The sequence below is a fragment of the Perissodus microlepis genome, chromosome 7 (assembly GCF_051167445.1).
Source record: "Perissodus microlepis isolate ML-2025 ecotype Zambia chromosome 7, ASM5116744v1, whole genome shotgun sequence".
Taxonomy (NCBI): Eukaryota; Metazoa; Chordata; class Actinopteri; order Cichliformes; family Cichlidae; genus Perissodus; species Perissodus microlepis.
In genome coordinates, this window is record NC_140467.1 from 39,044,882 (window position 1) to 39,064,118 (window position 19,237).

Genomic DNA, 19,237 nt, shown 5'->3' on the forward strand with positions numbered 1-19,237 from the left:
GAAACTGAATGGAAATATATCACTGGCAGGTCGAAGCTGGTCAAATGTTCTTGCCCTGATAATTGCATCTCTTTATCATTCAGCTAAGATCTCAAACACTAGTGTGTATGGGATAGCAGTATGATAATTGTGTTGTAAAACTTATCACCTTTTTGTGACTCCTTGGTATTACCACAGATCGAGTCCACTATTTGACCCAAGGTTACACTTAACATGTTTTTTGCAAGAATTTCCAAACAAGTCTCTCCTTGTCAGAGCTCTCCGGGACCACTGGGAGCGCGTCCTTTGTTGACCTGCACCCGTGGCTCTCAACGGCTTGCTATCGTAGACTTTTTGTAATCCACCCTGGTTATGCAGTGCAATTCAAGAGATGTCACGTTGCTAGTATAAGCACTGTGTAAAATGTCAACGTCCTTGTGTTCTGTAAATGTAGACAACAGGACATTTCTTGGCTTGAAGTTGCAGCAGTCCGTAAAGCAAAAACAATTATTCACAATTATTCATGAGCCAACATGTAGTATAGAAATTGTTTGGTGCCAAAGTTTTATTGCAACACTTGAGAGCAGTTCTGTCTGGCTCAGCAGTCGTACATTTAAGAATGTATGCGACATCTACGAGGAGTTCAAATAACTTAATGTTATTTTCAATCAACCTAGCCTTTGTACTGAAAAATGGCAAGTTACAGTTGTTATAGTAGATCCGAGTCCTCTCTGGCACACAGGACGGGTTAATCCTGTCGCTATTGTTCGAAAACCTGCCCTTCCTAATTCCACAGTCCTCCGGGAGCTCCTGTGTTGACATACATAGGCTTAAAGAAAATTTCTAGCAGGTCGCAGCAGAGTAATGAGTGAATAGCATAAAGAGGCGTACTCATTTTGCATCAGGGCCTTGTCACAACCGCGTTGAAACTGCTGCGCGTGCTGGCCTCGTTGACTGAGCTTGCTGGGCCACACCGCATTTCCTGAACCGCAAACACCCACCTCCTGCCGGATGTGACGTAGAAAAAGATGTACATTCATGTTCTTGATTGGCTGTTGCACCCGTCCGTCAACTCTTATTCCTGATTCACTGATTTGACGCTGACGGCAGTGGGCGGGCGCAAGTAAGAAAATTATAAGGTCATTTGAATTACGCCTGCTAGTGAGCTTATCGGCTACAATGAAGCCAGTGATAATATAGATGATTATGACAATGAACGGATGATGATCGCGGGATCAAAGTCGACGGAGACTGCCAGGCGATTTCGAAGAAGGAGCAGCGGGTCGTTGTGATATTAACAAAGGGGGGGATCCCAGTGCTTGTGTCAGCCCGTGTGCGTTTCTCTGTCAAGCCGACCGAGCGGCGGTGAAGAGCGGAGGGAGGGAGAGAGTGGGGGTGCGACCAGGCTAGCCTGTAAGCCGATCAAGGTGGAATTGCACACAACGACTTTCACGTTTGGGATTTCTGCGCACCTGCATGCTGTGAAGGAGGTGCAAGGTATGTAAACGGAAATGGGTCCCTGCCTCAGCCCAGATCGATCGGCGTGGTGTTTGACGGACCGGCCCGTTTATTATTCGCCAGAAGAAAGGAGAGAGGAGCAGCGGCGGCTCGTCATCTCCTTGTCAGCGATTAACCCGCTGACGGGACTCGGGGTGTCCGATGTTTACATTTGAGACGGCCATTTGTCCCCGACAAGCAAACCGTGCGATTACACCATATGCCTCATCTTCATCTCCTGAAAGAAGCTGCTCATGGTGTCACGCTGTCCGCTTCCTTTAAGCCGATGCGCACAATACGCTGCGCATCCTGTTTCCCTGGCGCGCCTGTTACCATGATAACCTACATCAGTTTGATGATTTTGGCCAACGTCGTTGCCATAAAAAAGGCTTCGTCTGAAATGCACATGGCATGGTTAGTGAGGTGTAACCTTGCCAACAGTGGGTTGAGCCTTCCCCCTGTCGTTGCCACAGCCTCTACCGCAATGCTACGCGCCATGTAAATTTCCGGGTTCGGCATCAGCGAATGATGAAGCTCTTTTCTTACCGGGAAGTGGCCACCTCTCCCCTTAATGCATCTCTTTCCCTCGAACCCATCACGTCGATCTGTTTGAGGTTCAGGGTAACGTAATCGTCCACACAGAGCTCTCCTCTGTGCTTGTTTATATTTTAGCAGTGGAGTTATTGAATTTGCATGATGGAACTAACATCATCACAATTACAGCCAGATGTATGGAGGCATTGAGGGGGTTATAAAATGGCATTTTGATGATGATGAACTGAAATCAATCATCTCTATATGTATTGTGCTTAAAGGCTATTTAAACAAACATGGGTGTGAAGATATCATTTACTGTTTAGGCTTATCTTCCTGGCTGTATCAGGTGGCAACTGGGAAACTGTGTCAGCATGTGCTGTCTGCTGTCACTTTAGACTGTTTGCTGTGAATTCAGAACAGAGCCTTTAGGCTTCTTTTTGTTTTCTCCTTCAAGTAAGAAGAGAAAATTTAAGGGTTCCACCCAGCTTAACACATTTTATAAATGTTTTACAATCTTATCTGTAATCATGAATACCCAGAGGTCACCCAAGACTCTAAATTTCCACTATTTCAAATGGTAACCCTTCACCGCAACTTCAGTCCACCAGAGCTGACTCAGTGGATTGAAATGGACTGCAGATATGTAAACAAAACCATAGACCATAACATTGTTAAGGTGTTGAGTCGTTTACGTATCTAAGGAAGTGGATTCAAAAATTCTGTTTGCTCATATAACATGCACGTAACCTTTCAGTCATTTGGCCTGAAATGTTTGTGATCAGTAGATACAGAAGGGGCTGGCAGACCCTTCTGTATCTATTTATATGTGTGTGCATTCTTTCAGGATGATGCGTCTAGCATGCTGCACTGCCCTGCTTTTTGTGTTGAGGCTGCTGGTGGGCTTGCCCTGGTACCAGGTTCTTCCAGCCATCCTGATCTTCTATCTGGGAAGTGGAGGATGGAACTTCCTGGATATCTTTGCCAAAACAGTTGGCAGAGACTTACAGTAAGCATTGGAATTATGTTTGTTTGCTAAATGCAAAATCATAAAATTGGACCATAGATGCATTATGTCTTCCAAATCATTTGGCATGAGCTATGTCACTTTTAACTGTGACCCAGTGGCCAATTTCCTGTAGTTTTGGCTCTGAAATTCAGACATAGTTAAATGTGACCTCAATAGTCACACAGTACTAAATCTGCAAAAACAGGTGAAATCCATGCAAGTTGTTTCACAGTTGCAGATAAATTCTCATCTTCACCACATAATTGTCACGAACAAGGGTTAGTTCCTAAGCCCTTGTTAAGAGCTGGCTAGATATTCCTTCTGTACCTGTTTCTAAACACGCAATCTCAAATATTTAAGACAAAAGGTCCAGAGGACAGAGAGAAGGGTAGGAGCAAATGTTTTAAGTGGCATACCTAAAGCCAGTATTTACAAGTGGAAACTGGCATTGTAGTTGGTTTGAGGTTAACTTCCTTTTTTCCTCAATAGCTGCAGTAATCTTAAAACAGGAAATTGTAAATTATCTCTTTAGGGGAACAGCGACACAATAATCTACCCATTAGGGATTACTGCCATTCAGGGACCCATTATATACAAAGGTCACCCAGTTTTCTCATAATTAGAGAACGAAATATTACTGTTTGTCCTCCTTTTCTGTTAAATTGTCATAGAAAATGTGCTAGCCACATCTAATGTTTAGTCTTGTTTATACATTTTATTATCTTTGCTTCTGGCACGCTGCATCTGCTTGATTAGAATTATGACGTTAAGTTGTAGTATTGATCAATTGTATTATTGTCTAAAGTGTCAAGGTTAGAAAGACTCTGTACAGCATTGGATCTTAACGAATCATATATTTCACACAGTGACTCACGAGCTGTTGATGAGGCATTTTTGTGTGACAAAGCTCAGGTATATACATTGTAAGAGTCACTAAGGCATTAGAAATAAATAGGCTATAGTTTTATAATGGGTACTGTTCTTAAGCAATAGATCTGTATAAGTAAGAAAAGGCATAAGAAAAGAAAGTAATTAGCCTCAACTAGCTGTGCAACAATAAATGCTTATCTAGACCATGAAATAACTCTCTTATGTAATGATAAGCATATTGTCGCTACCTCACTGTAGCCAAGAAGTACTTTGGCTTATTGTTTTTTTATGACATTTCTGTAATTATTCACTGCTCAGGAGATCGCACACTACCTTTGTACCACAAATGTAAAGTGCTGAGAATTGCCATTCATGCATAATTTGACCTTGTGGGCCTCCAAGCCATATCTGTTAAAATATTTTATGCTTTGTAATGTGGTTTGGATACAGTTCGCAATACATTCAAGTACAGCTTCTTTAAAAGGTGGTTTATGTATTTTTGCAAAAGGGAATTTGGTGGATCGTTAGACAAATGGTTGTTGCCAAAAGACAGGATACATCAAGTTGTCTTTGTTCATTTCTCAGATGTATTGATACATGGTGTGGATTTAAGCAGATGAGCTGCAAATGTTAATGCTAATGTTTTTTTAAAATAAAAAGTGCAGCGTAATGATCTCAGAGCTGGAAAAATAACAGCAAATTATGAACAGTGAAATGGCTAATGTTGCTGGGAATCATTAAGTTATTTGTTCTCTTACAGTAATGTTTTCTTTTGCTCCTTCAGTGCAGCCAGTGTTTTACTGCGGGTGAAACTGAACGTCAGGCGCCACCTCAGAGAGAAGAACACTATTCCCAAGATCTTTGCTGAAACGGTGCACCGTCATGGGGACAAAACAGCGCTCATCTTCGAGGGCACTGGGGAGAGATGGACTTTCCGACAGTTGGATGAATACTCCAACAGAGTGGCTAACCTGCTACTGGAAAGAGGCTTTAAGGTAGATGTACAACACAATAAAGCTTAATTAAAAGCAATTAAGCAAAAGCAAATCTTTTTAAAGTTATATTACTGTCTTTTTTTGTTTTTGTTTCTGTCATTAGGAAGGTGATGTGGTGGCCCTTTTCATGGAGAACAGATCGCAGTACGTGGGCATATGGTTGGGCATGGCTAAAATTGGAGTAGAAGCGGCTCTCATCAACTTCAATTTAAGACTAGATGCTTTGGTCCACTGTGTCACCATCTCCAATGCCAAGGCTGTGATCTTTGGTTCAGAGCTAACTGATGGTAAGAGCAAAGAGGGCAGATGAAAGTTGGATAGATTTGAAAGTTAGACGAGAAAGCTGAGGCATAACAGTCTGTACAGCATCGCCATATGCTGATGAATGCTGTTCTGGTTCCTGTGCAATAAGAGAGGTGAGTGGTGAGGGGAGACAGCCACAGAGGTCATAAAGACAAATGGGTTTTGGAGGAGGTGTTTCTTCAGTATCAGCCAGTAAAGCTTTAAATGACTGATAAACACAAAGAAGGGATAAGGTAATGAGGGAGGGACTGCCACTAGTCTGCATTGTCCAAGGTCTGAGCTCTGCAGAGAAATGTGTTGCATGATAGGAGGCAGATAAAAGGCAGAATCACTGTGACATAGACACGTCTGATAGTACAGTGTTCAGGTCAAATCAACTGAGGGTTATGGTTTTCGTTAGGGGCTAGATCAAACCATTACACAGTTTTAAAATCATGTTGGTTTTTATACATCATTAAACATCATTGAAACAAATATATTGTTTCAATTAAATTAATTACAGCACCTAAAAAAGTAAATTGTGCATATTCCTCCTAGGTTACACCAGCCTTGACATTATATCTGAAATACTGTCAAATAGATAAAACAAATGAAAAAGTCATTTTCACTTGCCAGTAAGATTAGGATTGTAGTGAGTATTAAATTAAATGCCATATCATCATATTTGTGTGTTTTGTATGTTTGACATTGCGTGAATTAACTCTCATTTTGCTCACTCTACAAACCTGCAAACATGCCTTTGTATTACTTGAGCTTGAACTCTCATTATCTAAAACTGCCACAGCTCGGTAGGATGGTCAAGTATTATTTGTAGATGTAATTCACTCTCCTCTTGGTGCCTTCTTGGGTCCCTGCCCAATATGGAAAGCCCTGATCTCAACAACTATAAAGAGTGAATGATTTTTGAGCTGGTCACTCTGAGATCGAGGGAATAGGCTCTGTACTGGGTAATGGATTTGTAGTGTGTTTTATGCCTTTAAGTAATTGGAAACACAGCTCTTTTACAGAATAGGTCAAAATTCAAGCTACTAGCTTTAGTGCTTAGGCATGACATAAGGCTTTTGGATCTTTTTTCCCCTCAGGTGAAACACGAGAGCCGTTTCAATTTGTTGTTTCCCTTTTTTTTGCCTGATTCACTTCCTTTTACATATTTTTTTTGTGACATTGTACCTCAATATGCTTTCTCTATAAACATTTCAAGTTATTTTAACCTTTTAACAATTTGTATATATTGTATTTTACACCACTCTCTATACTCTTTGTTTTGTCATTGATTAAAGTTTGCAAATGATGCAAGCTTTCTTGTATTTAAATGTTGAACAATGTGCAGCTGTCTTGTGATAAGGATATGTGAAATGTATTTGATGTATTTGAATTTGTTTCTGTTCTCACAGCTGTGTCTGAAGTCCATAGTTCAATGGGGAAGGCAGTGCAGATGTTTTGCTCTGGAGACTGGGATCCCAAACGAGTCCCACAGGGAACAGAGTGCCTCGAGCCCCTGGTGGCTGGTGCCCCTTCTCATCTACCCCCTCGGCCAGATCGCAGCTTCATAGGTAAAAGCACCGTGTCCATGAGATCTCACAACCATTCAGGATCTGAAATTTTCTTTTTTTGGTTTAAAGTGATATCTTCTTGCAGGTCAAGGAAAATGTCACTGAACAATGCTGAATAATGATTTTTCTGGTTATCAGTCATAAAAATATGAAAAAATCCTAGCACCAACTCTAACTAAAACAACATACCAATTTCAGAAAGCTATTTGTTTGCATTTTTGTCTCTCTAGCTGCACTGACTACTTGGCAGGTGTTGAGTAATATTTTTGGGTCCAAGGAATGACTCACAGTCATGTGAAATCAAATTTCTAAACTTATATTGACAAAAAAAACTTCCACTGAAGCGAATTGTCAAGAATGTCACTTTTTTCTGTTTGATATATTTCTTACCACAAAAAAGACAGACCCTTTTAACTATTTCTTCACATAATGCACTATATGTTCATTAAATGAAAAATGTGTGTAATTAATGATACGATGGGCACAGGCAAGTAAGAGTTATACCTATCATTAATCATCTTCCTTTGTTTTATTTTGATAGATTTAGGGATTTACTGATGACTTGTCACGAGGCAACTAAAAGTATTGCCTTTTTAAGACGGTGCAAAAGGGAAAACAAATGGAATCCACAATGTTCACAATCAAGTCATGTCATACTGCTTTTTTCTGTCTCCATGCTTCAGTTCTGTAACTTAAAAAAGGACTTTATAATTAAAACTGTGAATATTCTTGTAAATAGAGATGAAAGGTGAGTATTTACCCTCCTGCAAAACTAATCAAAAGTGAGGACTCAGCAGTAAATTAAAAGTAAACATTTAAACTAAGCATAAATGTATAAGTATAAGCACTCAAGCACATGATAAACCCACTCATACCAGATTCTGCTATTGTCTTACTCTCACTGTGCTGTTTTCAGATCGCCTGTTCTACATCTACACATCAGGAACCACTGGGATGCCTAAAGCAGCTATTGTTGTGCACAGCAGGTAGGAAGGAGGCAAACAGACACACAGGAATGCAGCTGTTCTCTTTGTTGATCCATGTAGCTTTCATGTAAAGAACAAGCAGTGTTGTTAAAAAGTGAGAGGAATAAATAAAACTAAATGCTTTTGTATTTGCTCATTTGACTTTTTTCTCTTTTTGTTCGTCACCCCGCCCTGGTGTTCAGGTACTATCGCATGGCAGCTTTGGTGTATTATGGCTTTAGGATGACATCAGACGATGTATTGTACGATTGCCTTCCACTTTACCACTCTGCAGGTATGTCTGTTAAAAGAACATAAAAGGGTAGGAGGTGTTTTAATCTACGAATGAGTTGGAGTGTTTCCTCCAAAGTTTGATTAATACATTATTCAGAAAATCGTTGCTTTTTTCTTGGTTTAAACAACAGTACGATACTAATTATAACTCTTCAAACTTGGAGAGACTTCACTAGTTCATGTTTTCTTACTACAATGTTGTGTTGTAATTTTTGAAGATAGAAAGATTAGTTATAAAAGGCCAGTTTGCAAATGCTAATATGTCAACCGTCACTAACTGTTAGCTATCATTGTTCAGTTTTCTGGAACGTAGATAGCGATATCTACGTTCATCTTATAATTGCTTTGGTTTAAACAGTTTTTGCTTATTTTTTTTATTTTTTATTTTTTGTCTAAAGGAAACATTGTGGGAGTTGGCCAGTGCCTAATACACGGCATGACTGTAGTCATCAGAAAGAAGTTCTCTGCCTCACGGTTCTGGGATGACTGTGTCAAATATAACTGCACGGTAAGCATGTTGCACAGTCAGGTGAAAAACAAACTGCACCCTCTTTCACTTCTAAAGTTTTATATACCATGAAATAATTTTTAAAAATCTGTTCCTTTCCAAGTCTTATCATTATGTAGATGCAACCTGAGATGAATAACAACGCAGGACACATTGACACATCACCATGTCATTATTTATTTAACAGAAACTTAGCTAAAATGCAAAAGGTTAGTTTAAAAACTAACCATGATTCAGTAGCTTGTAGAACCACCTTTAACAGCAATAACTTTAAAGTAATCGTTTTCTGTATGACTTTATCAGTTTCTCACATTGTTCTGAAAGAATTTTGGCTCACTCTTGTTCACAGCGTTACTTTAGTTCATTGAGGTTTGCAGGCATTCGTGTGCGGCTCTGTTATGGTCGTACCACAGCATTTCAGTCAGGTTGAACCAGTTTTGGCCAAGCATTAGCTTTCAGACATTTAGTCTCATATTTGACTCTAAAATACTTTGCTTTACAGAAGAGTTCATGACTGAGTCAGTGACTGCAAGGTGCTCAGGTCCCGTGGCTGCAAAACAAGCCAACATCGTCATCCCTTAAAAATTAATGTGAGGTGTTTGTCGCTGTGGCATTATGGCCAAACACTGGAGACATGATGGTCTCATCTGTGTAAAGCACACTGGTCAAGAAGTTTTGATGATTTTTCAGAAGCAACATTGCAAAACTAAACCGTGTTATTATATTCTTTATAGGGAGAAAAGACTTTTTCCTGGCAATGTTTCCAAACAAGCCATACAGCGCAGTCTTTTTCGAAATGCACTGTCATGACCTTTAATATTTCACATGCTAACCAAGACTTGTAGAGTCTGAGATGTAGCTCTTTGGTTTTTTGCAGTTACTTTGAGCATTCACAGTCTGACCTTTGAGTGAATTTGCTGGAACATCCACTCCTGGAAAGATTGGCAAATGTCATGAATGTCTTCCACTATAATCTTTCTTACTTTATAATGATGGACTGAAAACTATTTAGAAATAGTCTTATAACCATTCCCAGGTTGATATGTGGGTAACAATTGCTTCTCTAAGATCATTGTTCATGTCTTTCCTCCTTGACTTTGTGTTAAGACATGCCTGAATGCTCCAGACCAGGAAACTATTAAAACTTCTACTTTTATAGAGGTGGTCAAACTTGGTGATGACCAGTTCATCAAGTGCATTTGATTAGCAGCACTCAGCTGCTTCTTACGTAAGGGTGTACTTAGTTTTTCACAGCACTGCTTAGTTTTTTGTTACATAAAGTTAAACGGTAATGAGTTGATGACCATCTGATGTTTTATTTAATAAATGAAGCTAATATGAAGATTTGCTGAGGACAAGAAGATTTTCTATTGTTATCTCCTACTACATGAAGCCTTAAAACTGAAACAGGGTGTCCCTGTCACAGATTTGATTTATTAGGTACAACACAGTAGCACATTACAATCTCCTTTTTGAGAATATGTCTCTATATCATGTCATTTTCAGTAAAAATCCTTTAAAGATTTAATATTATCCCCATAGCTCTTTCAATTCTTTGTCCAACCACTGTATGCTTGCTGTAAAGCCATTAAGCAGTCTTTTTTTTTTTTTCTTTTTTTTTTTTAACTTTTGTCTCATTACTGATTGTTTTTATTCCCACTGTCCTCCAGATTGTGCAGTACATTGGAGAAATCTGCCGGTATCTACTGAACCAGCCAGTTCGTGATACAGAGCGACAGCATCGTGTGCGCATGGCACTGGGCAACGGCCTGCGTCAGTCCATATGGGAGGAATTCATGAACCGCTTCAACATTTCACAGATTGCAGAGTTTTATGGAGCCACAGAGTGCAATTGCAGTCTGGGCAACTTTGATAACAAGGTAGGAACATGTCTCCCAAAAAAACTGGTGATGTTGAACTGGCATAATTTAATTTCATTATGAATCCAAATGTTTAAAATGGCATCACTGTGGTAAAGTATTGTCTTTTAGAATCCCAAAGACTGCTTAATCAAGTTGCATAAATTAAAAAAATAATTCAGAGGTTTTTGTTTTCATTAATGCTCTAAGGTCACAATATTAAACATAACAGCACCTTGTAAGCTGCTGTAATACAGTTAGGTCTATATATATTTGGACACTGACACAAGCTTTGTTATTTTTATCTGTTTACTAATAGATATTCCAATTATAGTTAGTTATAGTTATAGACTCCCAGCTTTCATTTGAGGGTATCCACATTTCCACATAGCCACTGTCTTTTTAAAGGGACCAAAAGTAACTGGACAATTGACTGAAAGGCTATTTCATTGGCAGGTGTGGGCCAATGAAATAGCCTTTGTTATGTCATTATCAATTAAGCAGATAAAACGCCTGGAGTTGATTTGAGGTGTGGTGATTCCATTAGGGAGATTTTGCTGTGAACATACAGCATGTGGTCAAAGGTGCTCTCCATGCAAGCCATCTGTAAGGGGCAAAAACAGAAAAAACACATCGGAGAAATTGCTGCAATATTAGAAATAGCAAAATCTACAGTTTGATGCATCCTGAGAAAGAAATCACTGGTGAACTCAACAATGCAAAAAGACCTGGACACACACATGAGACAGAATCATTTCCATGGTGAAAAGAAATCCCTTCACAACAGCAAACCAAGTGAACAACACTCTCCAGGAAGTAGGCATATCAATATCCAAGTCATAAACGGAAGACTGCATGAAAGTAAATACAGAGGATTCACTACAAGGTGCAAGCCACTCTTAAACCTCAAGAATAGATTGGACTTTGCTAAAAAAGTAAATAAAAAATCTTTTTTTAAAAACTAGCAGAGTTCTGGAAAAACATTCTTTGGAAGGATGAAACCAAGATCAACCTCTACCAGAACGATGGCAAGAAGAAAGTATGGAGAAGGCGTGGAACAGCTCGTGATCCAAAGCAACCACATCGTCTGTAAAACACAGCGGAGGCAGTGTGATGGCTTGGGCGTGCATGGCTGCCAGTGGCACTGGGACACTAGTGTTTAGTGATGATGTGACACAGGACAGAAGCAGCCAAATGAATTCTGTTCAAATCCCGCTAAATGCACTAAAATTGATTGGGTGGTGTTTCATAATAGAGATGGACAGTGACCCAAAACATACAGCTAAAGCAACCCAAAGAAATGGAATATTTTTGGATGGCCAATTCTGATCTTAATCCAGTTGAGCATGCAATTCACTTGTTGAAGACTAAACTTTGGACAGAAAGGTCCACAAACAAATGACAGTAAAGGCCTGGCAGAGCACTAAAGAGGAGGAAACCCAGCATCTGGTGATGTCCGTGACTTCAAGATTTCAGGCTGTCATTGCCAGCAAAGGGTTTTTAACCAAGTACTGGAAATGAACATTTTATTTTCAGTTATTTATTTGTTTAATTACTTTTGAGCCCCTTAAATGAAGGGGATTTTTTTTTTGGGGGGGGGGGGGGGGGGGGTAAAATGCTTTAGTTCCTCACATTTTTTTATGCAATATTTATATTCAGCCCACAGAATTAAAGCTGAATGTCTCGAGTTCAACTGCATCTGAGTTGTTTCATTTAAATTAATTGTGTCAACGTACAGAACCAAAATGAGAAAAATATTTATGGACCTAACTGTATGTGTGCCTTTCATTGTCCTCACCATACTGATAGATTTGTGGTTGCTGCTCTTTGTCTTTGCATCAGATGGGAGCGTGCGGCTTCAACAGTCAGATTCTACCCTTCATCTACCCCATCAGACTGGTGAGGGTTGATGAAGAGACCATGGAGCTAATTAGGGGACCTGATGGTGTCTGTATTCCTTGTAAACCTGGTGGGTTTACAGTCTACTTGTACCAAACATCTCTTTTAACCCTAACAAGCTCAAAATAAGTTTACAATGTTATTTTTAAGTAGTAATAAACACCTCGTGTAGATCCACAGCTCATACATTCCCATAAAAATGGTGCATGTTTCTTTATTAACTAAAGATGAACATGTCATCTGTATTTTTAGCAGTAATACTTTGTAGGTTTCTAAACACTAAGGGTCAGCTGACTGATTGATAGTGTTAAAACAAAGCTAGAGTAGTTTACTCATCAGAAAGGCTGTGACCACTCAGAATTATAGTATGGCACTGTGTTTATAATCTGTGTGTTAAACGTTCCAGAATACATAATATGCATAAGCGGTCTTATTTAAGCTCCTTGGAGGCTCCAAAAAGACTAATGTTCCTTATCTCTTTCTCATTCAAGGTGAGCCTGGACAGCTTGTTGGCAGAATCATTCAGAATGACCCTCTACGTAGGTTTGACGGCTACGTCAGCCAAACAGCAACTGACAAGAAGATTGCTCATAGTGTGTTTAAGAAGGGAGATAGTGCCTATCTGTCAGGTTGGAGCACTTAGCCACACACATATTGAGTAGTTTACCGTATGCCATTATGACTGAATACTGAATCATTTCCTTCTCACTAGGTGATGTGCTGATCATGGATAAGTATGGCCACATGTACTTCAAAGACCGAACAGGAGACACTTTCCGCTGGAAAGGAGAGAATGTCTCAACAACCGAGGTGGAAGGAACTCTAAGCAGACTCCTAGATATGAAGGATGTCGTTGTGTATGGAGTGGAAGTACCAGGTAATATCTCGGAATTTCTGTTTTTGTTTTTTTTTCTTTTTGTTTTTTTAATACTTTAATAGTCATTAACATCCTGGGTAATACATAAATGTTGGCTAATCAGACACACTGGCTTTTTATATGATATATTATATGATATACCTTAATTTTAACCGAAAAGGAAGCTTAGAGTAATTTAGAAATCTTTGCTTGGAGCTACGCTTGCTGGATAAACTGACTCCGTTGTTTCCAGAATTCGCAGGACCGTCTGGACTACATATTGCAGATGAATTACAGCAGAGCAGATGGTTTTGATATTGATATTTGATATTCAAGGATGATTTTTTTTTTTTTATTTAATGCCCAGCAAACCCAGGATGGTAAACATTTTGAGTTTATTTCTTAGAATAAAACATGTTTCTTGTGCACAATTTCTTATTAATAAGTATTATCTCACGTTTTAAATGAAGTCTCAATTCATTAGTAAATGTGTAAATGAAATAGACAAGTGCAGCGTATATAAATTAAGTATACCGAGCAACACCATGAGGTTTTTTTTTGTTTTTTCAAGCAAGAACCACACTGTGCTTAGCTCTATAGTTGTCACAGATGTAATGTCTTGGCTTGCTCTTGGCCTAAAATTATAGATAGATAGATACATATGTATAAACACACACACACACGTGTGTGTGTGTGTGTGTGTATATATATATATATACGTATATGTGTGTGTATATATATGTACGTACACACACACACACACACACACACACACACACACACACACACACGTGTGTATATATATATGTGTTTTGCTGTAAAGGACTGAGTTGTAGTTGAGGTCCACTGGTGTTTTGAACAAGTCTGAGGCTCCAATTTCCACTCACTCTAATACAGTTATATTTCCCCAAAGTCAAAATGTGTTTGGTTCCTGTTGCACAGTGACAAAGAAGGTATATGAAGGCTATACTGGCACAGCAGTAAAAACACAAACATATAAGCATGCTATTTTTCAAAGAGATGTTACTTTTGTGCAGGAAGACAATGCATAAAGTCAGTTAGTGGTGTCAATATAATAAAAGCTGAATGTTGACTGCCAGACGGGCCTCATCTACTGTACAAAGCTGAAGCTTCTGTGATGCTCTGGTGCTATATGAAAGGGAGAAATACAAGTGGGATACTGTGTAAACAAAGGTTCTCCACAAGGCTTTTGGTCTCATTGCACAAACATGACCTGAACTTCAACCTCAGCTGGCGCTAGAATTCCTCCTCTGACCTGCCTGCATCTGTGTGCACAGGAGCAGAGGGAAAGGCTGGAATGGCAGCCATTGCCGATCCATCTCACTCCACTAACCTGGAGAAGTTTGTGAAAGACATGGAGAAGGCTCTCCCTCCATATGCCAGACCTGTCTTCCTCCGCTTCCTCCCAGAGGTCAACAAGACAGGTAGAAATGACTTCAACCAAATATTGATATCTTGCATAAGAAAGGAAGCGCATTTCTTTGTTTAGTTTACAGAATGCTTCAATTGCTTTTGAAGTGCCGTCTGAGTCTTAAACTTTCTCAGCCACTTCCATAGTTTTTTCAGTTAACTAGAAGTTTTTTTTCTGCTCCCTCTTAGTCTTCAATGGGGAAATTATATATTGTAATCTAATTTCTAGCTTACAGCAAGTTTTTGATCACTTTGAGTCCATGCAACAAATTATATTTTGTTTTGTTGACACTTTTTTTTTTATCATCACAAAACTCCATTTGTGTTTTTCCAGTACTTTGAATATCTCCAGTTTTGTTCTTCAGTGTAGAATAGAGTAGGTATATCTCAACTTTAGATAGTATTATAGTTTTATAAAACATACATTTGATGTATTTTACAAATACAGCAGATTTCATAAGAGAAAAACTAGCACTGATGGCAGTACTTCGATTAAAGGGCATTGTTTGGCAAGCGAATCTCTCTACACATTCTCTTTCTGTGTATCTCTCTTAGGTACTTTTAAGTTTCAGAAGACAGAGTTGCGTCGGGACAGCTTTGATCCCAGCGCAGTGTCAGGCAGACTGTACTTCCTGGATTCCAGCAAAGGGCGCTACGTGCAGCTGGACGAGGAGCTGTACCGCTCCATTCTGTCAGGGAAATGCAAATTGTGATGACCAGGCTGACCACTACATCAACACACACACACATACTTGCACACACACACACTTTCACACACAAATACAGAAGACAATATGTGTGACCAAATTAGAAGATTTTGTCCCCTTAGTCACAAAAATAATACATTACAATAAAGAAGAGAATAGCCATATACAGGCCAACACACACACGTATTCCCAAAACCACTTTGCTCTTTAACATCCTTAATAACAGACTGATGCACGTCACGCTCAAAAACACACACTCCACTCTGCCCGTCGCTCCTGAATACTCCTCAACAACTTCTCTCGCTACCTCAGCAAACAAAGAGAGAGGCACAAACCTAGAAAGCAGGTCTGCTTGGTGACTTGAAGCCACCCTTCATAACCACGCACTCCCTCGCCCACCAACAGATCTCATACACTCCCACCTGTAAACGCTGGTCCATTAAACCACAGGTTATTGCTGGCATGAAGGAGGAACAAGAGGAGAGGGATAGGCTGCCTAGCATCCAGGATGCAAAAACTTGACACTCCAGATAAACACAGACTTAAAGGATGCTGATGAAGAACATGGATTAAGTACATTAAATATGTGAGATAACAGAGGGACCTACTTGGACCTAAACTATCTCTCTGTTCATTGTTCTGTTAGTGAGATTGTTTTGTGACAGACTGAAGCTACTGCTGTCGACTTAACCTGCACAATTAGCCATAAGTGACAAACGTGGAATAGCTACATACGTCCTGTTTTAGGTCAAATGTATCAAAGTATTTCCTTTAACTCTCAGCTCTCTGTCTTTTCTTTTCCATTCCTGTTGTATTACAGCAAATCCAAAGGCTTTCTTTCTTTCTTTGCTTTTTAAAGACCAACATATTTGACCTGTAACAGAAGTAAAAACAAAGTCCAGTGGTTGAAGGTGTAAATAGGGCTCTAGCAATTGCAGTGCAATAATTATCCACATCGGAAATGAAGAAAAACAAAGCTTTGTATTTAAATGTCTGAGATACACCAAATATATTTAAGTTGTAGTTTCTACATATTTAAGAAAATACAGACATTAATTTATTTTGTTAAAGTCTTTCTGTTGTCTTTTATTCTGCTTTGTGTGTATCCAAATCTGTGCTTCAATGGCTTGGGGAGTCCTCCTTATATCAGCTGTTAAAACACAAAGTCATGTGATCAGACTGATTCAACCCTGGACTAAATACATGGAGCTATTTCCATAAACAGGACTTGTTCACATACTGAGCATGAGTCCAGTATTGCTGTGTGGCTGTTTTGTGCAGGTTTTGTCCTGAAAGGTAGACTTTGCCTATATTAGGGTGTGTATATTCTTTTAAATTATATAAATTTGAGTGAAGTGGCAAAAGCACCTGATTAGTGAGGAGTTCATCTGGTGCTAAAAGGGATGTTCTACCAGTTGAGGGAATGCTGAATGATCCAAAGATTCAAAGGCGGGAGCAGGAACATTTGAACTGGAAGGAGTGCATCAACATGGAGCAGTAGAAGAAGAGAAGACAACATGCTTTGTCATCAATGTTATTGTCTGTTGTTTGCAGTAGATGTTCTCTGAGGTTGTAGCAGCATGAATACGCATCATCAACCACAAGCAGAGCACTGTGCCTTACTGTGAGTTCACCTCCCAGGTTCACAGGCCCTGGCCCACACGCTTCCTTTTGTTGGACTTCATCTTTCACTCTCTGTTGGTGTCCGTCTTCCATGATCTAATTTTGTCTGTCTCCGAATTACCTGACATACTAGTCATGCAAATCTGGCACGGATCACAGGAGCTCCAAATATTTTCCTGAAAATTGTCTGGTAACTATTCACGGCAGCCACTGGACTGGCATCTTTATCCTGCCAGGTGCAGGAAGGGTTTATTTTTGTCATTGGGCAGGGGTCCAATTTCCCAAGGCTGCTATGATAGCAATTCCAATGACCAACCTATACTTCTTGTTTTTAAACTCTTCTGTTCTTTTAGTCCTAATTGTAACTTTAACATGTCTGCTAACAGTTTTATTTGCTTTGTATTTCTTTCTTAGGTTGTCATATAGTATTTTACCCGAGTTTCTGTTTGCTCAGCACTTTTATTTTAAGCCTTTATTGTACTTTCTGCCAACCGGCCCATTCCTTTCCCTTCATCTCTTCCCCGTTCTCCTCTCCCTCCAATCCCATCCGTTTCTCTCGGGTACTCATTTCCTGCTTCGTGTTATTACTGATTCAGACATTTGTTCAAAACAAAAAATCTGAATACATCTCACATATTTCCTAAGTTCCCAATTGCAACTTGATGGTTTTATTTAGTTGACTTTTAAGATGGTTCAGAAGGTCTCATAACATGACGTTCCAAACAAATGCTCAAAACCTTTTTCAAATATTGTTTACCAAAGTGTGTTGTTTGTAGTCTGCCATTACCCTGTTTGTGTGTGTGTGTGTGTTTTTGTTTTTCTTCTTACATTGCAACTGATCACATCCTAAGTTGCCTACAATACAGCAAGTTATCTTTTTTTCAGCAGTTTATGTTTAAACATCTTTTCTTGATTTATGCATTGCACTGATTGACGCAGTTGACTTTGATGGCTGCAGTCTGCTGACAGTGACCGTCAAAGTTGCTCTCAAGTGTGATTTCCCTGTTTTGGGGGAATAAAACAACAAAAACAAAGCCGTTCGACAGATTTGTTGCTGCTTCCTCCGTCTCTCTCATTAACTTGTATTTATTCTTTAATGATGAGTGTGAAATGTTCTCATGAATGTATGAAAAAGAAAATAAGTGAGTGGTGATGGTGATCATGTTCGGTAAAGTCTGATTTGTATATCCAAAGGGAACTCGGTTTGGCTGTTATGATGCTTCTACCTGAGGGGTTGCATTCATCGACCCTGACCACCAGGGGGCGTGTGATTAAACAGTCCCACAAAGAGCACTCTGAAGAGGATGTTTCCATTATTCTTAATGAGTTAAATTATTATTTTTGTACAACTGCTAATTGAACTTTGATTGTTTTACTGCTACATCTGTTTGCTTTTGTGTTGTTTGTGTGAAATCATAGCTTTTTTGTGGTTTTGGTATAAGAAAAGAGGATTCATGCATTTTGAAAGACAATCGAATGGCTTTTTGTTTTTTCTCTTAGCAGGATCTGCGGGGGGGGGTTGGTTCAGGGAAACACTGATTTATTATTTTTTTGCGTCTACTCAGAGCTCTTTGTTTTGTGATGTCTGAGAGAATAAATATTGAGTCAGAAACGACACTATACAAACTAGGCATGGTCATGATCACGCATGATAATAATTTGTTTAAGAAGTTTAAAACTGATTCAAATCTTTCATTTAGCATGTCATTAAAATGACTCTGAGGAAACAAGTTCCCATACCATCTGAATACATTTACATTATCGTTGTACGGTTTGGATTTAACACGAGTCCCTAACACACTCACACATGGAGATCGGTGTGACCATTCAGCTTCTCTCATACTAAGAAATCAACTGAAAACTTCTGAAATGGTCAAATTTGGTGAGGAAAGCCTCAAAGGCTTCAAGCTGTCACCAGTCTTCCCAGCTCATAATGACATCGGTCAATGTATGTCGCTTCAAATACAAGTGACGAGTCACCTCTTAAGGCACAGTTAAGTTTAACTGAGTGGTGATCACGCAGCCTGGCTGTTTTATGTATAACACATCTTTTTCTGTTGCACTTTTCTTTGTTCCTCCCTGTCGTGGTTCAAACATGTCTGCCTACATGTGTGGAAAAGGATTAGTTGTTTGTTTTAATTCAGTATATATAATTTTATTGTCTCACTCCATAGACAGCAGTTCTGAGCAGAGTGCGTAGAGGAGGTGTGTGAGGTGTGCTGTGTGTGTGACACACTGATGTCCCCTTGTCCACTGAAGGCTCGTTGTATACATCATGCATCTCAAGAAAATGAGATAAAAGCAGAGCTGCAAATGGAAAAATCATCATTATTAATAAAAAATATTTAAACTCTT

The 19,237-nt window shown here is 39.3% G+C and overlaps 1 protein-coding gene across 1 annotated transcript; it reads left to right on the plus strand.

The window, feature by feature from the left end:
- The first annotated feature begins 1,066 nt into the window (after positions 1–1,066).
- slc27a4 (solute carrier family 27 member 4) lies at positions 1,067–19,237 on the plus strand. The gene is made up of 14 exons (XM_084934961.1): positions 1,067–1,476; positions 2,858–3,019; positions 4,674–4,884; positions 4,988–5,171; positions 6,582–6,740; positions 7,657–7,726; positions 7,909–8,000; positions 8,398–8,507; positions 10,178–10,387; positions 12,209–12,335; positions 12,757–12,894; positions 12,978–13,142; positions 14,420–14,566; positions 15,108–19,237. The coding sequence occupies exons 2-14, from the start codon at positions 2,859–2,861 to the stop codon at positions 15,263–15,265; spliced, it is 1,932 nt and encodes a 643-aa protein (XP_084791087.1). The 5' UTR covers positions 1,067–1,476; position 2,858; the 3' UTR covers positions 15,266–19,237.